The sequence below is a fragment of the Mytilus trossulus genome, chromosome 1, assembly GCF_036588685.1.
Source record: "Mytilus trossulus isolate FHL-02 chromosome 1, PNRI_Mtr1.1.1.hap1, whole genome shotgun sequence".
Taxonomy (NCBI): Eukaryota; Metazoa; Mollusca; class Bivalvia; order Mytilida; family Mytilidae; genus Mytilus; species Mytilus trossulus.
In genome coordinates, this window is record NC_086373.1 from 106,471,662 (window position 1) to 106,488,198 (window position 16,537).

The window sequence follows — 16,537 nt, forward strand, 5'->3', positions numbered from 1 at the left end:
TATCTGAATTTACAGTACTTGCAGTTAGAATTAATAAAGTAGGGTACATTTATAATACAACATATGTAACTAGTCAAATATACAGTTGGATCACTTTGAAATTTTCTACAAGTACGTTTTATAAAACTTAAATGACAAATGTCTCTTATAAATATTAGATTGGTACTTCATCCAAAACTTACCCACAATGCACAGCAATATACAAAATAAACCACAGATGATGTTGCCCATGAGAGGTTAAAACCCTCTTAATCAAATTAAAGACAAACTTGTTTTTTTCATATTTGGATTGAAACCAACTGTTGCAACAAAATTAATAATGGATTACATCTGATCTAGTAAAGTTAGTTTCTAAATTTACATGTCCAACCAGAGGAAGAAAGTTGCTGGAAATTGGTTAAGACACCAAAATGTCTAACATCCAAGAAGCTTTATGGATTGTTATATTTAAGCACATTGAATTAGATTGTAGGTTATATATTAATTTGCTGCTCTGTTTCTAGCCTGTTTCCTAGGTAAGTTGATAGAGAGCTAAATATTATTGCACAATGTATAAGTTCTACTAATACAGACCATGAGATTACTCAGGGCGTGTCTATGCATGCTCATAACTCATTCTATGAAGTAAGACAAAACTGATTAGGAGTTGTAAAAAGAGGATGTGTCAGAGCATGAAGTAATGCTAGATTATTTTATAGAAAGTAAATGTTTTTGTTTTTTTCTCTTTGTATTTAATACCCTTTCTATTTAGCTAAAGGAAAAATTTAAACGCAATGCAATGTTTTGCATGTTATAATTTGTTATGAATTCAAAAACTTCTGATGAAAGTTGAATTGTAGTAGAGTTTGATTAAGTTAAACCTGTATCATATTTTCTTCTATCATATATCTAAACTTTTAACTTTGATAGACGTTAGTATTTTGCCTAAACACCATACTTATTTAGTCTTTAGAAGTCAGAAAAAACATATTCCATTCTAATATATCCATCATGTATCTGACAAGTTTAACATCTGTGCTCTTGTAAACATGCTTTGTTGACATCAGTATAATATGTATTTATCTGGTAGTGGTTTCTTCTGGTAAGTCTAAATATATCAAGTCACATGTGATATAGATAGCACCGGTTATAGATATTGTCAGGAATCATTGTAATTCAAGGCTCTTCATTTTGTATTTTTGAACTCCTGATTTCAGCATTCACATAAAAAGACCCACTTTTACAGTTTTGGAATTGTGTGCCACTATGACACATGTATGACAACCACACAATACAACAAAAATATTGACAACTTTTTTTAATTTATTTAAAAAATATTAATAGAAACATATTTTTTTAATATTTAATTGACAAATTTCTGCTGCATTCCTTAATTGCAGTTTTACTCACTTCTACAACAGGTAGGTCACTATGACCTATATGTAATACCTGAATGACTTCCTTTTTTCTTGCATGCCTTTTGAGTCGATATGTCAAAACTTCAATGTTATGATTCATATCTGTTGACCTTGACCTTGATATTACTAATTGCAACTACTTAACCTTTATGTACAACTCTCTGGCATAACCTTGGTTATGATGAAGGTCAATTGTCATGTTTTAGAATCCAAGAATATCTTTTTTTCCGAAAGATTTTTTAAAATGGAGCTTCTATATTGAAAATATATGTCTAATTTAAAGATGGTTCCCGGCTAATAATCTGTTAAGCCCAATGTATATGCATGCAATAACTGAAACTATAACTGACTGAATATTCATGAAATGAGTACCAAAAAAAATGGTGAAATCACATGTTTCACTTCATAAATTGTGTACTAACAGTATGTTTGCCTTATATTGTGTGCTGGTTTGTGTTTTGTGATTTTGTGTGAACTGCTGTCTTGGTATGTTGAAGGGTTGCCCTGGTGTATTTAAAAGTGTGCCTTCCCAAATGTGTAAAGTGTTGCCTTGGTATGTTAAGAAGTGTGACTTGCCCATATGTGAATGGTTACAAATTTCCTTGGTGTTTTTAGAAGTGTGACTCACCATACAGAGTTAAGTGTGTGACTTTGCAGCATAATATAAATTATTGAAATTGAAAATTTGTCAAACAGGATTAATTCATTTCATACGTGATGAATACAGGGTCAAATTTAAGTACTCTATGCAGCATTGGATGTATATAAATGGATTGAAATTTTGAGGAGTCTATTAAAATAAAAAAGAATATTTTAGTTTTTTGTCACAAATACACGATTCTTGTATGATATTGAAAACATCTGTTTTATGCATGTTAATTTTCATATATTAAATTGGATTAGTACACACAGCAGCTGCAGTACTAAGATGTGTTTGTTTGTGTTTTCAGTACACCAGCAGGTAAAAGATATCAGCAGTTACTTCTACAGGTAGAAAAACTACAGGAAGAAAATTTTAAGATAGATGCTGGTAAGTGTATAAATAGAATGTTTACATTATAGTTGTCAAACATATTTACATAGTTATTTAAAATAATTTGCTCATCAATAATATTTTATAATTTAAACTATTAATGTGTTGAATTCTATGGCAATTCAATTCAGTATTTTAATTACGTACGACCTTATGTATAAAATTACACATTACAATTATAAAAGATACATTTTGTATACATTAGCCAACCTGTACAGATTTATGAGAGACAATAACAACTGAAAAAACATGTATGTTCTTAAATATTAAACATAAATGGTAAAATTATACAACATGATTATTTATTTATTATTTACATTATAAAACTTCTCTGCGTCTTTTTAGAATACAATTACAGGTTTTGGCACATATTGATATGATATCTTGAAAAATAGTCCATTGGAACTTATAAACTCTCAAAGTTTTACAAATCAAAAATGAATTAAATATACTTACACAATTTAGTTGAAATGTTTAAGTAGATCTGGAATTGCATAGTCATGCTGACAAGTGTTGCATATTCCAAATAGGCATCAGGTCCATATATTCTAGCTCTAATTTAAAAAAAAAACCAATTCTAATGTCAATTGACACAACCTTTATAAGTGTTAGTTATGGATCTTTTTCTTTTTCAGCAAGAGACGACTACAAGATAAAGCTGGAATTAATGACAAAAGAATTCAATGACATCAAACACAAAGTTAGTTCTTTTTAATAAACTCATGTTTCTAAAACAGCAGTTTATTATTGTTCAAAATTTCTCCCCTTTATTATATGTATCTTTTTCCTATTTAACATATACTGAAAGAAGTTATGGGTAAAGATAAGCATAGAATGGAATGATTCATAAAGTTTTATTCTAATGAAAGGTCCAAAAGGGATGATTCTTTATGTTTGATAACTGCAACAAAGTGTGTTACGATATTTTTTCCACTCGAGACAGTTCAATCTTAATATTTAAAGTATGAGGCTTGTCAAGCTTTTGAGATAATGTGAATTTAACTGTTGAGTGAGGAGAAATATTTTTCTCCCACCATCAAGAAATGTTAAAATAGCATGAAAATTTGAGAATAACTTTTCCTTCTTTTTCTTTGACATTTTCCTGAAAGTTATATTGTCATTTAATGAGTCTTATTATTTCAGAACACAGAGTTAACATCTATAGCTGAGGAAGCCAGAGGATTAAAAGATGAATTAGATGTTTTACGTCATACATCAGAACAAGTTGTAAGTTCATACATTTTACACAGTTCTACTACACTTTGGTCATTGTAACCTACATTTTACACAGTTCTACTACACCTTGGTCAGTGTAACCTACATTTAACACAGTTCTACTACACCTTGGTCAGTGTAACCTACATTTTACTCAGTTCTACTACACCTTGGTCAGTGTAACCTACATTTTACACAGTTCTACTACACCTTGGTCAGTGTAACCTACATTTTACTCAGTTCTACTACACCTTGGTCAGTGTTACCTACATTTTACACAGTTCTACTACAATTTGGTCAGTGTAACCTACATTTTACACAGTTCTACTACACCTTGGTCAGTTTAACCTACATTTTATATTATGAAAGTTTGAGGTTAAGATGAATCTTTGATACTGTTTTCACCTCAATATTACTTAAAATGACAACATCAATGATATAATTAATTATATGTCAACCTTAAAGTGTAACACTTACTTATTTTTCAGACAAAATATGAAACAATGATTGAATCATACAAGAAAAAGTTAGGTGAGTTTGTGTGAATTATTCCTATGAAAAAAGGTAAATGTCCTGAATTATTTGAGCAGAAAAGAGGTCTACTGAAGTTATTTTTTTATAAATATGAACATTAAGTTAATCAAATTAAACATTACCCTTGACTCAAACTCTCTAAAATGATGCATGGTCAGAATAATACCAATTAACATATAATTTTAACACATTTCTTTACATAATCTGTTAAAAGAATCAAAATTTAGATATTTATTTAAGAATTGAATGCCTCTTTTTGGGTTGTAAAAGCATTGACCAAAGTACTTTTTGTATGAAGCGTGGAAGCCTTCATTCTAAAAATGGTCAATACTTCTACAACCCTATGAAATTGCTTAAAGTAGCATTCAATACTTATAATTATGTTGGCTATGATCATGAAAACATGACTACTATCAAGTTTTTCTTTTTATTTACCTGTGCACTTTATTCTGGAAACTTGTGTCATCATTGCATGTTACAGTTCATGCAATTCATTTTGAAATAAAGAATGATGTGAGATTGCTGTAAGCCAATCAAAATAGCATATAACACTGTGTATCATCAGTTCAGCGGATATAGGTACTAACCAAGCGGGCATAATCGATTTTGACCTTACAAAATAATGTGTATAATAATGAAACATACATCTTATATTATTATTTTACTTAACAGATGAAATGGGAGATTTAAGGGTACAAGTGAAACTGTTAGAAGAGAAAAATACAAAATACATGCAGGAACAACTAGAGATGGAAGAGGTAATAACCTGATATCATACCTTACATATATGATAAACAATTCTATTTGTTAACACAGTATTATGTGATGTGGAATAGTGAGTTAATTTCATTTTAATACAAGGAAGGATGATCTACCATGAAATTTTACTCTCAGTAATGAATAACCATAGTATTCACTGGTTGAGCTTATTGATTATATTTATACATAAGTTACCTCCCATTACAATGAAGTGACAGAAGTATGTAAACAAAGTGGCAACAGTCTTGTTAGAAATGTAGGCAAAATTTCTGAATAAAACAAAATGTATAGGGATTTTTTCAAAAAAGAAATATGTCTAATGAATTATTCTTTAACAATAAAAATGTGTATTTTCTAAAGGAAATAAATTATTGACTTTATTACATATTTAATTTGACTATTTTCAGGAAATGAGAAAGTCTGGTTCTATGAAGCAACAGTTTGATATGTACAAACGTCAGGTCCATGAGCTTCAGAACAAGCTGTATGATGAGACAAAGAGGGCTGATAAGTCTGACTTTGAAGCTAAGAGAGCTGTAGATAAAATGGCAACACTACAGAGAGAAAAAGAGGTAAACAAACATTGATTCTGGTATGGTAATACTATGACAAATGGTGCTTTGTGCAACATAGTGGACTCTTTTGAACATGATTGAAACTAATTATTCTGTTAAAGTTGTCATTGTCAATTTAGTGTATGTAAACAAATTTAGAAAAATCGTATAGTTAAACACACACTTTTATTTGATCAGACTGGCTCATGAAAACATTAGATATATATTAATCATATAATTCGCCTTTTCAGAATCTAAAGGAATATGGGTGATCTAGTTGTTTGTTCACCAAAAGGAAAATAACGTTACATCATTGGTTGAATATCTATTGTTTGGAACATTTTAAACAAATCACAACGTTTTAGTGTACACTTTCGAAAATATTACCCAGAATGCATAAGATTCTAAGGACAAATTATCCAGGTACAAATGTACATTAATAACTGAATGCTTTTCTTTCTTTTTTCTACAGAGAATAGCAACAGAAAGGGATTCACTCAAAGAAATGAACGACGAAATGAAATGTACACAGCTACAGACATTAGATGATAATGAACCAAACGATCTAACATCCACGCCCAGAGTGGAAATGTTATCCCTACCCCCAGATATTAAGTATGTTTGTTTCGATCCTTTCCCCTGGATATTAAGTATGTTTGTGTAATAGTATGCAGAAAACATCTTTGCTTTATAGTTTTAACAATGATTGGACTCTTTTCATCAATCTTGGAATATTTTGTTATCAAGAGGCTTTTGTGAAAAGAACATCTTTAAAATACTATATTCACTCCAATGCATCTATTAAAATCTTTGTTATTGTTTCGTTTCAAGCAGCTAAGTTTTAATTTTTATAAATCTTGAAAGATGTAAATAGAGGAGTTGTGAAGTCACTATGAAGCATGTCAAAAAGATGTGACACAATTTTGGTATTGCAAAGCACTCTAGCCATAGACTATTTCAAGTCCATTGTTAATGTATAATAATAATAAGCCCTGTTGTATTTAACTTAAAGTGTTGTGTTTGTCTTATTATTAATTTTAATTACCTGAATCATCTAATAAGATGTTAAAAAAAAAAGTGTTTGGATTTTGTACAATGAAATATACATATGAAAAAGAAGATGTGGTATAATTGCCAATGAGACAACTCTCCTCAAGAGACCAAAATGACACAGAAAACAGAAATTAATAACTATAGGTCACTGTACGTCTTTCAACAATGAGCAACGCCAATACAGCATAATCAGCTATAAAAAGCCCAGCGATGACAATGTAAAACAATTTGTATGAGAAAACTAACAGCTTTATTTATATGAAAAAATTAACAAGAAACAAATAAGTTTCACTTAAACAAAGGACAACCACTGAATTACAGACTCCTGACTTGGGATAGACACATACATGCATAATGTGGTAGGGTTAAATGGCTGCAAGTGTTCTTTTTAAAGAATACCTCCAACATAACTGAGGCTTATTTGCAGCCATAATTGTGTCAGTGTGAAAGGTTGCAGTGTGCCCGAAATTATTGTCTTGTTATTTTTACAGAGAGAAAATTTTACGATTAGAACATGAAAACAAGATGTTAAAATTGCGATCTAACAGTACTGATGGAGGTGACAATGACCAAGTACTACAGTCCATGCTGGATGACACAAACTCCAGAAAGAATGAACTGGAAACAGAATTAAGGTTAGTTATCATCATACAGTGTGGTCAATATTACGATTAGCCAATATGTAAAAATAGAAAACAAGGTCTATTTATATAGGTCACAGTTACTACATTTATATAGAACAAAGAAAAAATATGAATTTCATAATCTTAATCAAAATGCGAAAAATTATCATAAAACAAAAAAATAGAAAAATTACCAAAAAAACAATCTGCAAGGAATGTTTACAAACCTGTAACACATATTATTTGAAAACAGTTACAGGTAAAGAATAGAAAATCTGACTTAAAATGTTTGAAATATTTAATATTTGGCATTAATGCTGTATTCTCACTCGTAGGTTATTACAAGGAAAGCTTGCAATTGCATTTCAACACCCCTTTGATGGGTATGTCTTTCACCTTTATAAAAACTTTCCTTTTCTTTTATTTCCAATTTTGGTAAAATTGATGTTTTATTTTGTTATTTTCTTTCGCTATTTTTATTTTTTTTGCTGGTATAATTTATGGATGCATATCATCCTCAGCTTTTTTGCTAGAACCAATGATTTATGGGTAACCATATTATTATAATAAGCTGTATTTATTATTCCACATATTACAAAAGAGAAGGGATAAACCAAATGAATATTTAAACAAAAGTAAAAAAGAAACTTCCAAAAGACTAACAACAGTACACAAAAAACAACATAGAAAACAAAAGACTGAGCAACACAAACCACACAAAAAATCAGGGGTGATTTCAGGTGCTCTGAAAGGATAAGCCAATCTAGCTCTACATATGGCACTGATTGTTTTTGTCATGTAAGAGCAAAGCTAGGGTACCCCTCTGCTTTAAAGAGTGGTACATAGTTAAAAGCTGTCAGTCTATTCCTCACTGAATGCTCAATAAGATAGTTTATATTGAATAGCAACCTTACATAGATATATGGTCACATAAAATGAAAGTGATCCCTATTGATTTTCAAGTTAATATCTCTAAGGTCATGGTCACTTAATATGCCAAAAATAGTATTGGAAAGTGGTTTCATAATAAAAAAAATATAATTACTTTTAGCTGTGTTCCGAAGGTTAAAATTTGGAATCAGGAGCTATCAGGTTTATAAATACGTAGTGTTTATTTGTTTATCAAATTTATCAATTCAGTTAACTTTGAATTCTACCAAGAATTATTCACAGCTATGAATACATTATCTTGTTTTTTATATAAATGTTGCCCAGGGAAAATTTCTTGCTTGAAGGGACTTCGCTATAGATTTTCAAGGGTCGACCTCAGCTATTGTTGTTTCAAGATATATTTTGTAAAATAGCTTTGCACAGAACTTAAATAGAATTGTAAGGAAATTGGTTTATACTCTTATATATTTTAACACATCTCTTTTGGGTATATTCTCAAAAATATATTTTCTAAATATCTCATCACCAGAATTCATGAGAGACATATTAAAAGTGCCAGACTGTTGTTGCTTTAAGATGAGTACAGTGTAACCTGCTAAATCCAACACCTGAGAATACCAACATCCTGCTTTAACGGACACATGTTCCTGGTCCCACAACATGTCTATCCTTGTAGATCAAACCTGAGTATTTCGACACCCTGCTTTAACCAATACATTTTCTTGGTCCCACAACGTGTCTATCCTTGCGGAATAAACCTGAGTATTCCATCACCCTGCTTAATATGACATTTTTTTCTAGTCCCCAAGTGTGTCAGTTTACACAGGTTACACTGTACCTTTAACCTTGTAAGTGTTCTCTGTCATACACACTGAACAAACATCAAATTTATAAGTATGTCTCGACAGTTTAAATCTTTCAGATTATTCATTTATTTTCATAATAACCGTGAACTTATTTTGACATTTTCATGTGCGATTATAAAAATTCACTGAATATCTGTTTCTAGGATAGCCAACCAGAAAATAATGGAGTTAGAAAGCCAAGTAGAGGACTTACAAGAAAATCAAAAGACAGTTTCTAATGAAGAAATAATTGTGATGAAGAAAAAGTTGAATGAACAGATTCAGAGGACACAAGAAAAAGACAATCAGTTAACTAAAATAAAAACAGTTCAGGATGAACAAGAATCAAAACTCAGTGCTAACTCAGATAAAATACAAGAACTACAAGATCAGTTACATAAAAAAGAAGATGAAATTAAATTGATGGAGGCAAAATATAAAAAATATCTAGACAAGGCTAGATGTGTAAGTATTGAGAGCTTGATTTAACAATGTCTGGCTTAGTAAAAAGGGAAATATATCAAATACAAATCTCCAAGGAAAATTCAAAACAAAATCTGTCACCAAATGGCAAAATCAAAAAGTCAGACACAGCAAACAAACTGATATTAAAAACTGCCATATTCCTGACTTGGTACAACAATTTCCTAATGTAGCAAAGGTGGATCTACAAATTGTCAGTGATGTAATAAAATATTACAGTAAATTGTATTTCATTTTTAATGATTTCAGTGTCAATCTTTTCAGGGACTCTCCTTGTTAAAAGATTGCAATTATTAAATAATTCGTAATAATTTAATATTTGATTGGACTATTTTTGTTTAAAGATTGCCTGAAATGCAATCAAAACCCTATGGTACTCATATAGACAGTGGCGGGAAACAATTTGGTATAATCTATGACTTAAATTCAGCAATGCATCCTGTTTCTACACAGAATATTTTAACACCAATATGTATATATATGATTGTAGGTTTTAAAAACTTTAGACCCTAGACAGAATGTAGATACTGGCCCTGAAGTCCAGGCTCTGAGGAATCAGCTCTCAGAAAAAGAGAAATATATAGAACATATGGAGGTAAGATTAATACCCTCTGATTGAGTCAGCTTTTAAGCATGGTTTAAACTTCATGAGTCAATAAACAGCTGTGTGAACACTTATTATCAATCTGTTTTTTTACTAGACACAAGAAAACAACAAAAAATTATTAAATGGGAAATACAGTCTTTGCAATGTTAAAAAGGATTATTTAGCCCAGGATAATATTACTTAATGATATGTAGGTGAAATCAACAATTCATTGACATGCAGTGTATATGCCAATTTTATTTAAGCTGACATTCATGTGATGACAGGGATTTACATAAAAATAAGAGATGTATCGTTTACATTTATGAAACAAAAGCCTATCATATAAACAGAATCTAGAGGTAAACATCTAGACAAGTGTATCCACAATATATCAAGCTCTAAATCGCCAGTGAATTAGGAAATAAATACAACAGACTACAAAAGATATATCATTTGCATCTAATAACCTCATTGGCAAAACATTGATAACTCAAGCCAGCACTGACTCAGAAGTACCACATCAACATAAGGCAGATTTCAACTAGTATATTGAACACTGAACTCTTCTGTACCTAAATTTACAGTAAAAATTAAAAACTCTTCTTTATATAAACTCAATCTGAAAATTATCACAATAATTAAAAGCAAGATTTGTTTTTTTATTTACAGGAAGAAAACAAGAAATCCAGACTTATACGAGAAGAAGAAGAGAAGTATATGGTATCTTCATGGTATAATTTAGTAAGTATGCTTAAAATGTCTATATATGACATTAAACAAATTTGACAAATAGTGGTTTTTTTTGTCTTGATTGCATAAAATGTTGCAGAATGTTGAATGCAGAAAGTATGGATGCTAAAATCATTAATGAATATCTGTTTTGTATTAAGTATTAATAGTTTAAAAAAACAAATAAAGCCTCCTTGTCTTTTAACATCTGTAAAGTACTTGATATCAATATTGCAATGTTGGTAATTATACTATTTGCTTTGTTACATTTAAAGGGGCACTAGCTGTCAAATTCATGGTCACCAATTTGACTCAAATTCTCATAATTGATTAATTACAATGTAAAACATTTATCCAATCTATCAAACGTTTAAAATAAACAGTTTACAAAGCATGGGGTAGATGATATGTAGGTTCGTTTCGTGTGTATTTAAATCCAGATGCCATCTAATTAACTATCGATTTGACCTCAGATGACCATATAAGCGATGTAAACACAAATAAAGATATGAATAGGTTAAACCAGCACGTGCAATTGGATTTTTATAGGTCTGTTTGATTTGAATTTATAGATTAAAAATATAAGTTTCTCATTGTTTTTAACCGTATAAGAATAATTTATGTGGATCGAATTAGTAATCAAATGATTTACCGTAGTTTCACTTTCATTGTTGACATTTTTTTTCTTTAAATAACCAGTTCACGTACAATGCATGCGTTGTCAGTCTCTAGCTAGGGGTTAAATTGAAGTTCACATGAATACCGGTTAGAATGATGATGACGTTTTCACTTGCAAGTGAATCAGTCAAAAATTATGTATAATCGCTTATTTCAACAAAAATAAAGCAAATTGATTGCTAAAAGCAAATTATTATTTCATTATTCCAATTTAATTAATGATTAATCTAAAAAAAATCATACTTTATTTTTTTATATATATCGTAGCTAGTGCTCCTTTAAGCAAAAATAATAAGAGATATTTATTAACTGTTATTTTATTTGTAGGGCTTTCAATTACACAGACAAGCAACAGAAGAGCGACTTAACAACAGTACCAATGGCATGTCCTTCTTAGCTCGCCAACGACAAATTAATTCACGACGAACTCAGTCTATACCAAATGCTCACACGAATTCATCTCGATGAAACTCTATAGCCTTTTAATGACATGTGCAATCTATTTATAACATACTGTATTTATACCTCATAAGAGTCAAGGTCATATATTTTTGTTTTCCCTAAGGTCATTTCATTTTTTTCATAGAATAGAAGAAACTGCATGAAACCTGCAAAGATGACCAATGCTTAGATTTGTGTCATTAACAAATATTTTATTAGTTTTAACAAGTTATCATTAATAATATAAACATTAGGGCAAAGTTAGTTTTTTTTTGTAATGATAAACGCAACTGATGTGATTGAATGTCTGTCAATCACAGAGAACACTATTGTAATTTTAATTGGTATAACCAAAAATATTATACCGTCATAAGATATAGTTTTTAAAAGATATTAAAATGATAATGTCTATTTAAGTCTTAGATACTTTTTAAGGAAACATCAACATTGAATGATATTGTGTCAGTTTTTTTAAACCCATTTTTTTCTTCATTTGTATGTCATCTGTTATGTATGTCAGATTTTGCTGTGATTTGTTTATACTAAACTGTTGTGAAAGTAAAAATATCATTATACATAGATTTATTTTTCAAATATTTCTCAAAATTCTTCAAATGTTCATTTGGAAGAAATGAACAGAAGGAAGTTAGCCTCTTATAGTTAGCTATTACGCTTTCTCTATAACTATTTGATAGGTGAAAAGTGTAGAAAATATTCAATTTCAACTTTAAAAAAAAAGTAAATATTTGTATTCTCTGGTTTTGGTGTTTGTAATGTTTGATTTAGAATATTATTCATCCTTATTTGTCAGTTTTGTTTATATGTATCAACTATTATTCAATCCATAGTAGTCAAGTGTTAATTCATATGTAGCTAGAATCTGCCTTAATTATATCTTTTACAATATCTTAATTTTGAACAACAATCCTAATCTTAAATTGTATGGAAAGTATTTTATGATAAAAATTCGTTTGATATATGCTATGTGTTTTAAGTGAAAAGTTAAGCTCCATTATTGTCACTTATGTAACTAAAAAGACAAGACACACATTTTAAATACTCAGTTTAACTAAGCAAATGTTTAAGTATTAGCCAAGATATGAATAAAAAGGTTTTTATTTGTCAAAGTGTGTAATATATTTATAATGATATTCAATAACTGTGATTTGCATATTTGTGATATGGACGAGAGAGAGATATACATATATAAAACTATAACTGCCATCACTGTAAATAGATTTTCTCTAGTCATAAAATATCAAAATGGTTGTATAGACAAGGGTTTATGTTGTCCTAGTAGCATATTAATTAGAATTTTGCTGATATATATTTCTATATTTAACTTCAAAACTTATTATTTTATTTTAGAAAACATATTTTTGTAGTCAATTCGTCTGTGCCAACTTTGCCTCATTTACGAAAGTCACATAGGTATGCTTTTTAATTACAGAATACCTTGCCTCTCCAGTATGATAGGAAAAACTAAACATTTACTCATTTTCACAGAAACTGGCATGTACTTTTTGTAAATATTTTAATAACAATGACTTACCAGTAGATATGTTTTTGATATTCATAAAGACATATTTATTATATCAGATACTTTCTGTTATATAGTTCATGTAGCAGATCCAAATAAATTCACAAATATTGTACAAGTAGAAGATCCAAATAAAATTTCTAAAAATGTAGCACATGTAGCAAATAATTTTTAATTAAAAGTAGAAATGTCAGTGACATATGTTTTTTGTTAAATATATAAAAAAAAGATGTTTTGTTACTCAAGGACCATTTTTAATAATGATGTCGCTAATTTTTTTGAGTATTGATACATTATTAATACACTCATGATAACATTGTGTTGTATACATAAGGATGAATCTCGAGTAGATGTATTTATTTTGTCGTTTTGTATATACACATAGATCATATCCAACTTATAACAAATGGCTTATATTGTAAATAACTAAAAACATTTATAATCATATTACTAACACACTTATCAGTATAGAAAACAATGCATTTGATATATTTACTAACTGCCACTATAAAAGACTGTATTTATCCCATGCTTATATTTATTTAACCCCACTTAGTGCAATGGAATGATAAATTATCAAAGTTTCATTGAATTCATCTGTCCATTTGCACTGTATTTTAAGCAACTGCTCTAAAATCCAGTGATCTGAATTTTCAATAAATATTCAATATCTGTGTATCACATACTTTTCTACATTGAGCATTCCCCTAAGCAAATCGTTGACTTTTCGACATCATTTTATATATGGGTATACAACTCTCCTTAGGAGTGATTCCCTGTTTTTATAGTCAAAGGGCCAATTGCATATTAAAAAAAATTCAAATCAGATATAATTGATATACATCTAAAAACATCCAAATTTGAATTCTACCACATTTTTATCTGGCTTGAAACTTCATATCTATTTATGAAGTTATGTCTTTAGTCACAGTGGGAAAATGGTAAGAAAATTAATAAAGTAAATGCAATGCTACAGTTAAACAAGTTTGTTGATGCTAAGTATATGAGTATGAGCATACTCATGCAGTAAAACTTATATGATTTTGACAATATTTTTCCGAAAAAGGGCATCAACTTTTAAGTTGTATCAAAATGACCGAAATTAGGTGAAAAAAAATCCTGATCTTTGCTTCAGTGTAATGTGTAATAAGTTAAAAGGACATTATTTGCTTATTTAAATTCCATCAGTTTATTTTTGATAATTCAATTGGTTCTATCATAGAGGTCAATTGTTTGAATAAAATTTTAGATTTTAAAATGTCTTGATTTGTCATCCATGAGATTTGCAAGAAAACAATATATTCTTTTAAACATTGTGTTTCTTTGTTAAAATATTTTAAACAAACTCTTTCTAATGCAACGTTGACAGTTTTGTAGAAATATAATTTTTTTAGAAAAAATATTTTTTTTGCGGGAATTTGCCCCAAAGAGGGTCATTAGATGCAAAAAGCGTCAATTTTGCCGATTTTTCACCCCTTCTCTTAACCCAGAAGGCCCAGGGTTGCTGGTTAAGGTATCCAGCTGTAGCCTACGTGTGGAGTGGACCCTTGTGAACAAATTGACCCCAACAGTTGTTAGATCGGAGTGAATCTGATCTTGATTCATCAGTCTACAGAAGGTCATTTGGACCCAAAATACCGAATTTCACGATTTTTGCCGATTTTGGACTTCGAATGGACCCAAAACCGGAAGTAGTTGTTTCCTATGCGTATTTCAATAATAATAATGATCAGAAGTTATATGGCCGTGAGTTTGCACTATCTTTGCCAGTTTTATGCCTCTGAACTCCTTGTGTAAGATACAGATGTGAAGCCTACCCCTCCAGAAAACCGAGTTTTAGCCAATTTCAATTTTCCAAGTCCGTATTTGTGCTCAAAATGCTACTTATACATGAGAAACGTGAATATGGATAGCCTCAGGTTGACGGGACATACATAACTTTCAAAATAAGTATCATAAAGTGGACTTCTAAAAGTATGGAACGCCATTGGAGCCAAATAACGGTTATTAGGGTCCACCCGTCAAAAGACGGGCACCGCATGGTAAGGGTTAAGGAAATGTCATTTAGATGAGTCACCATTTCTTCCCGAAAATGAAATTAGAAATAGATATTTTTTTTAGGATTTATAGGAACAATTTTGTTATACTGGTTATTTTAAAAAAATGTTTATCCCAGGAATGTTGATGGCATTATTTTTATATCTTTTCTTTAGCATTTTATTATAAAGTAGAACATAAATAAACTCATCATAGATACCAGATAAATTCTAAGGAAAATATACTAACCAAACTAGATTTAGAGCAAATGAACATAATATGCTGTAGACATCTGTGAATTGTATGAAAACAAAACTTATCTTAATTCATGAATCATATTGTACCTTTAGGTTTATTTACATGTGTTCAATAACAAATTTGTGCTTTATCTGCATTTTATATGTGCTATATTAATATTCTAATCACTTTTAAATACGCTGCTTTCACTTATAATGTCCAGTGCTTTATGATATGGATGTGTGTGGTCATTGTTGACAGAGACCACAATAGTATAGGGGTCAGGGACTGAGACTTTGGAGGGACACTGTCAATCACTCCCAAGTAAAGTTAGATTTACCTGTGGAATCCTCTTTCAGTTTGCTCACTAAATGGCAATAAATCTCTCACTTTTCTGTGTTCAGGACATAGAAAGGGTATTTGTTTTGCACATTTTAGAACGCATTATTAATTTAGTTACCATTATTGAAGTGAATTTAGATGAATGATTTGACTATAAATGGGAAAGGACTATTTTATATTGTATTTTAATACAAATGTCAATTGTTATAATAAACCAGTTTTTATGAATATTACTTTGTTGTTATGGATTGGTCCGATCTTAATGAGTTGTAATGCTGTCATTTAACTATCTCTTGACCAAATATATTTAAACTCAGATAATTAAAACATTGGTTACTTTAGTTTTCAAGCTCCCTTTAGTTTTTTAACAACACCCTGTAATACATTGCAGTGCATTCCAAACTTCTGGTTGTAAGTTTTCTTGTTGAAAAACATCTTTAAAAAAGTACTATCAGTACAGAAAAACCAGTATGACTTGTTTCAACATCACAATTTACAATATTGATGAACCTACTCTTCTCAAAGGTATCATCAGCTGATTAAGGGAAACTATTGTC

General features: G+C 29.9%; 1 protein-coding gene across 2 annotated transcripts in view; it reads left to right on the forward strand.

Moving 5' to 3' along the window:
• LOC134695940 (protein Hook homolog 3-like) overlaps positions 1–14,754 on the forward strand; it is a 23,325-nt gene extending 8,571 nt beyond the window's left edge. The window contains exons 10-22 of one of the 2 annotated variants that reach the window (XM_063557435.1): positions 504–515; positions 2,348–2,427; positions 3,066–3,130; positions 3,574–3,657; positions 4,134–4,176; positions 4,852–4,937; positions 5,346–5,510; positions 5,965–6,107; positions 7,037–7,180; positions 9,069–9,369; positions 9,878–9,982; positions 10,646–10,717; positions 11,711–14,754. In XM_063557435.1, the coding sequence (XP_063413505.1) occupies positions 504–515; positions 2,348–2,427; positions 3,066–3,130; positions 3,574–3,657; positions 4,134–4,176; positions 4,852–4,937; positions 5,346–5,510; positions 5,965–6,107; positions 7,037–7,180; positions 9,069–9,369; positions 9,878–9,982; positions 10,646–10,717; positions 11,711–11,851 (1,441 nt within the window). In that variant the 3' untranslated portion in view covers positions 11,852–14,754. The remainder of the gene's footprint in view (positions 1–503; positions 516–2,347; positions 2,428–3,065; positions 3,131–3,573; positions 3,658–4,133; positions 4,177–4,851; positions 4,938–5,345; positions 5,511–5,964; positions 6,108–7,036; positions 7,181–9,068; positions 9,370–9,877; positions 9,983–10,645; positions 10,718–11,710) is intronic. The other variant, XM_063557444.1, reaches the window with a different exon arrangement.
• Positions 14,755–16,537: the final 1,783 nt, after the last annotated feature.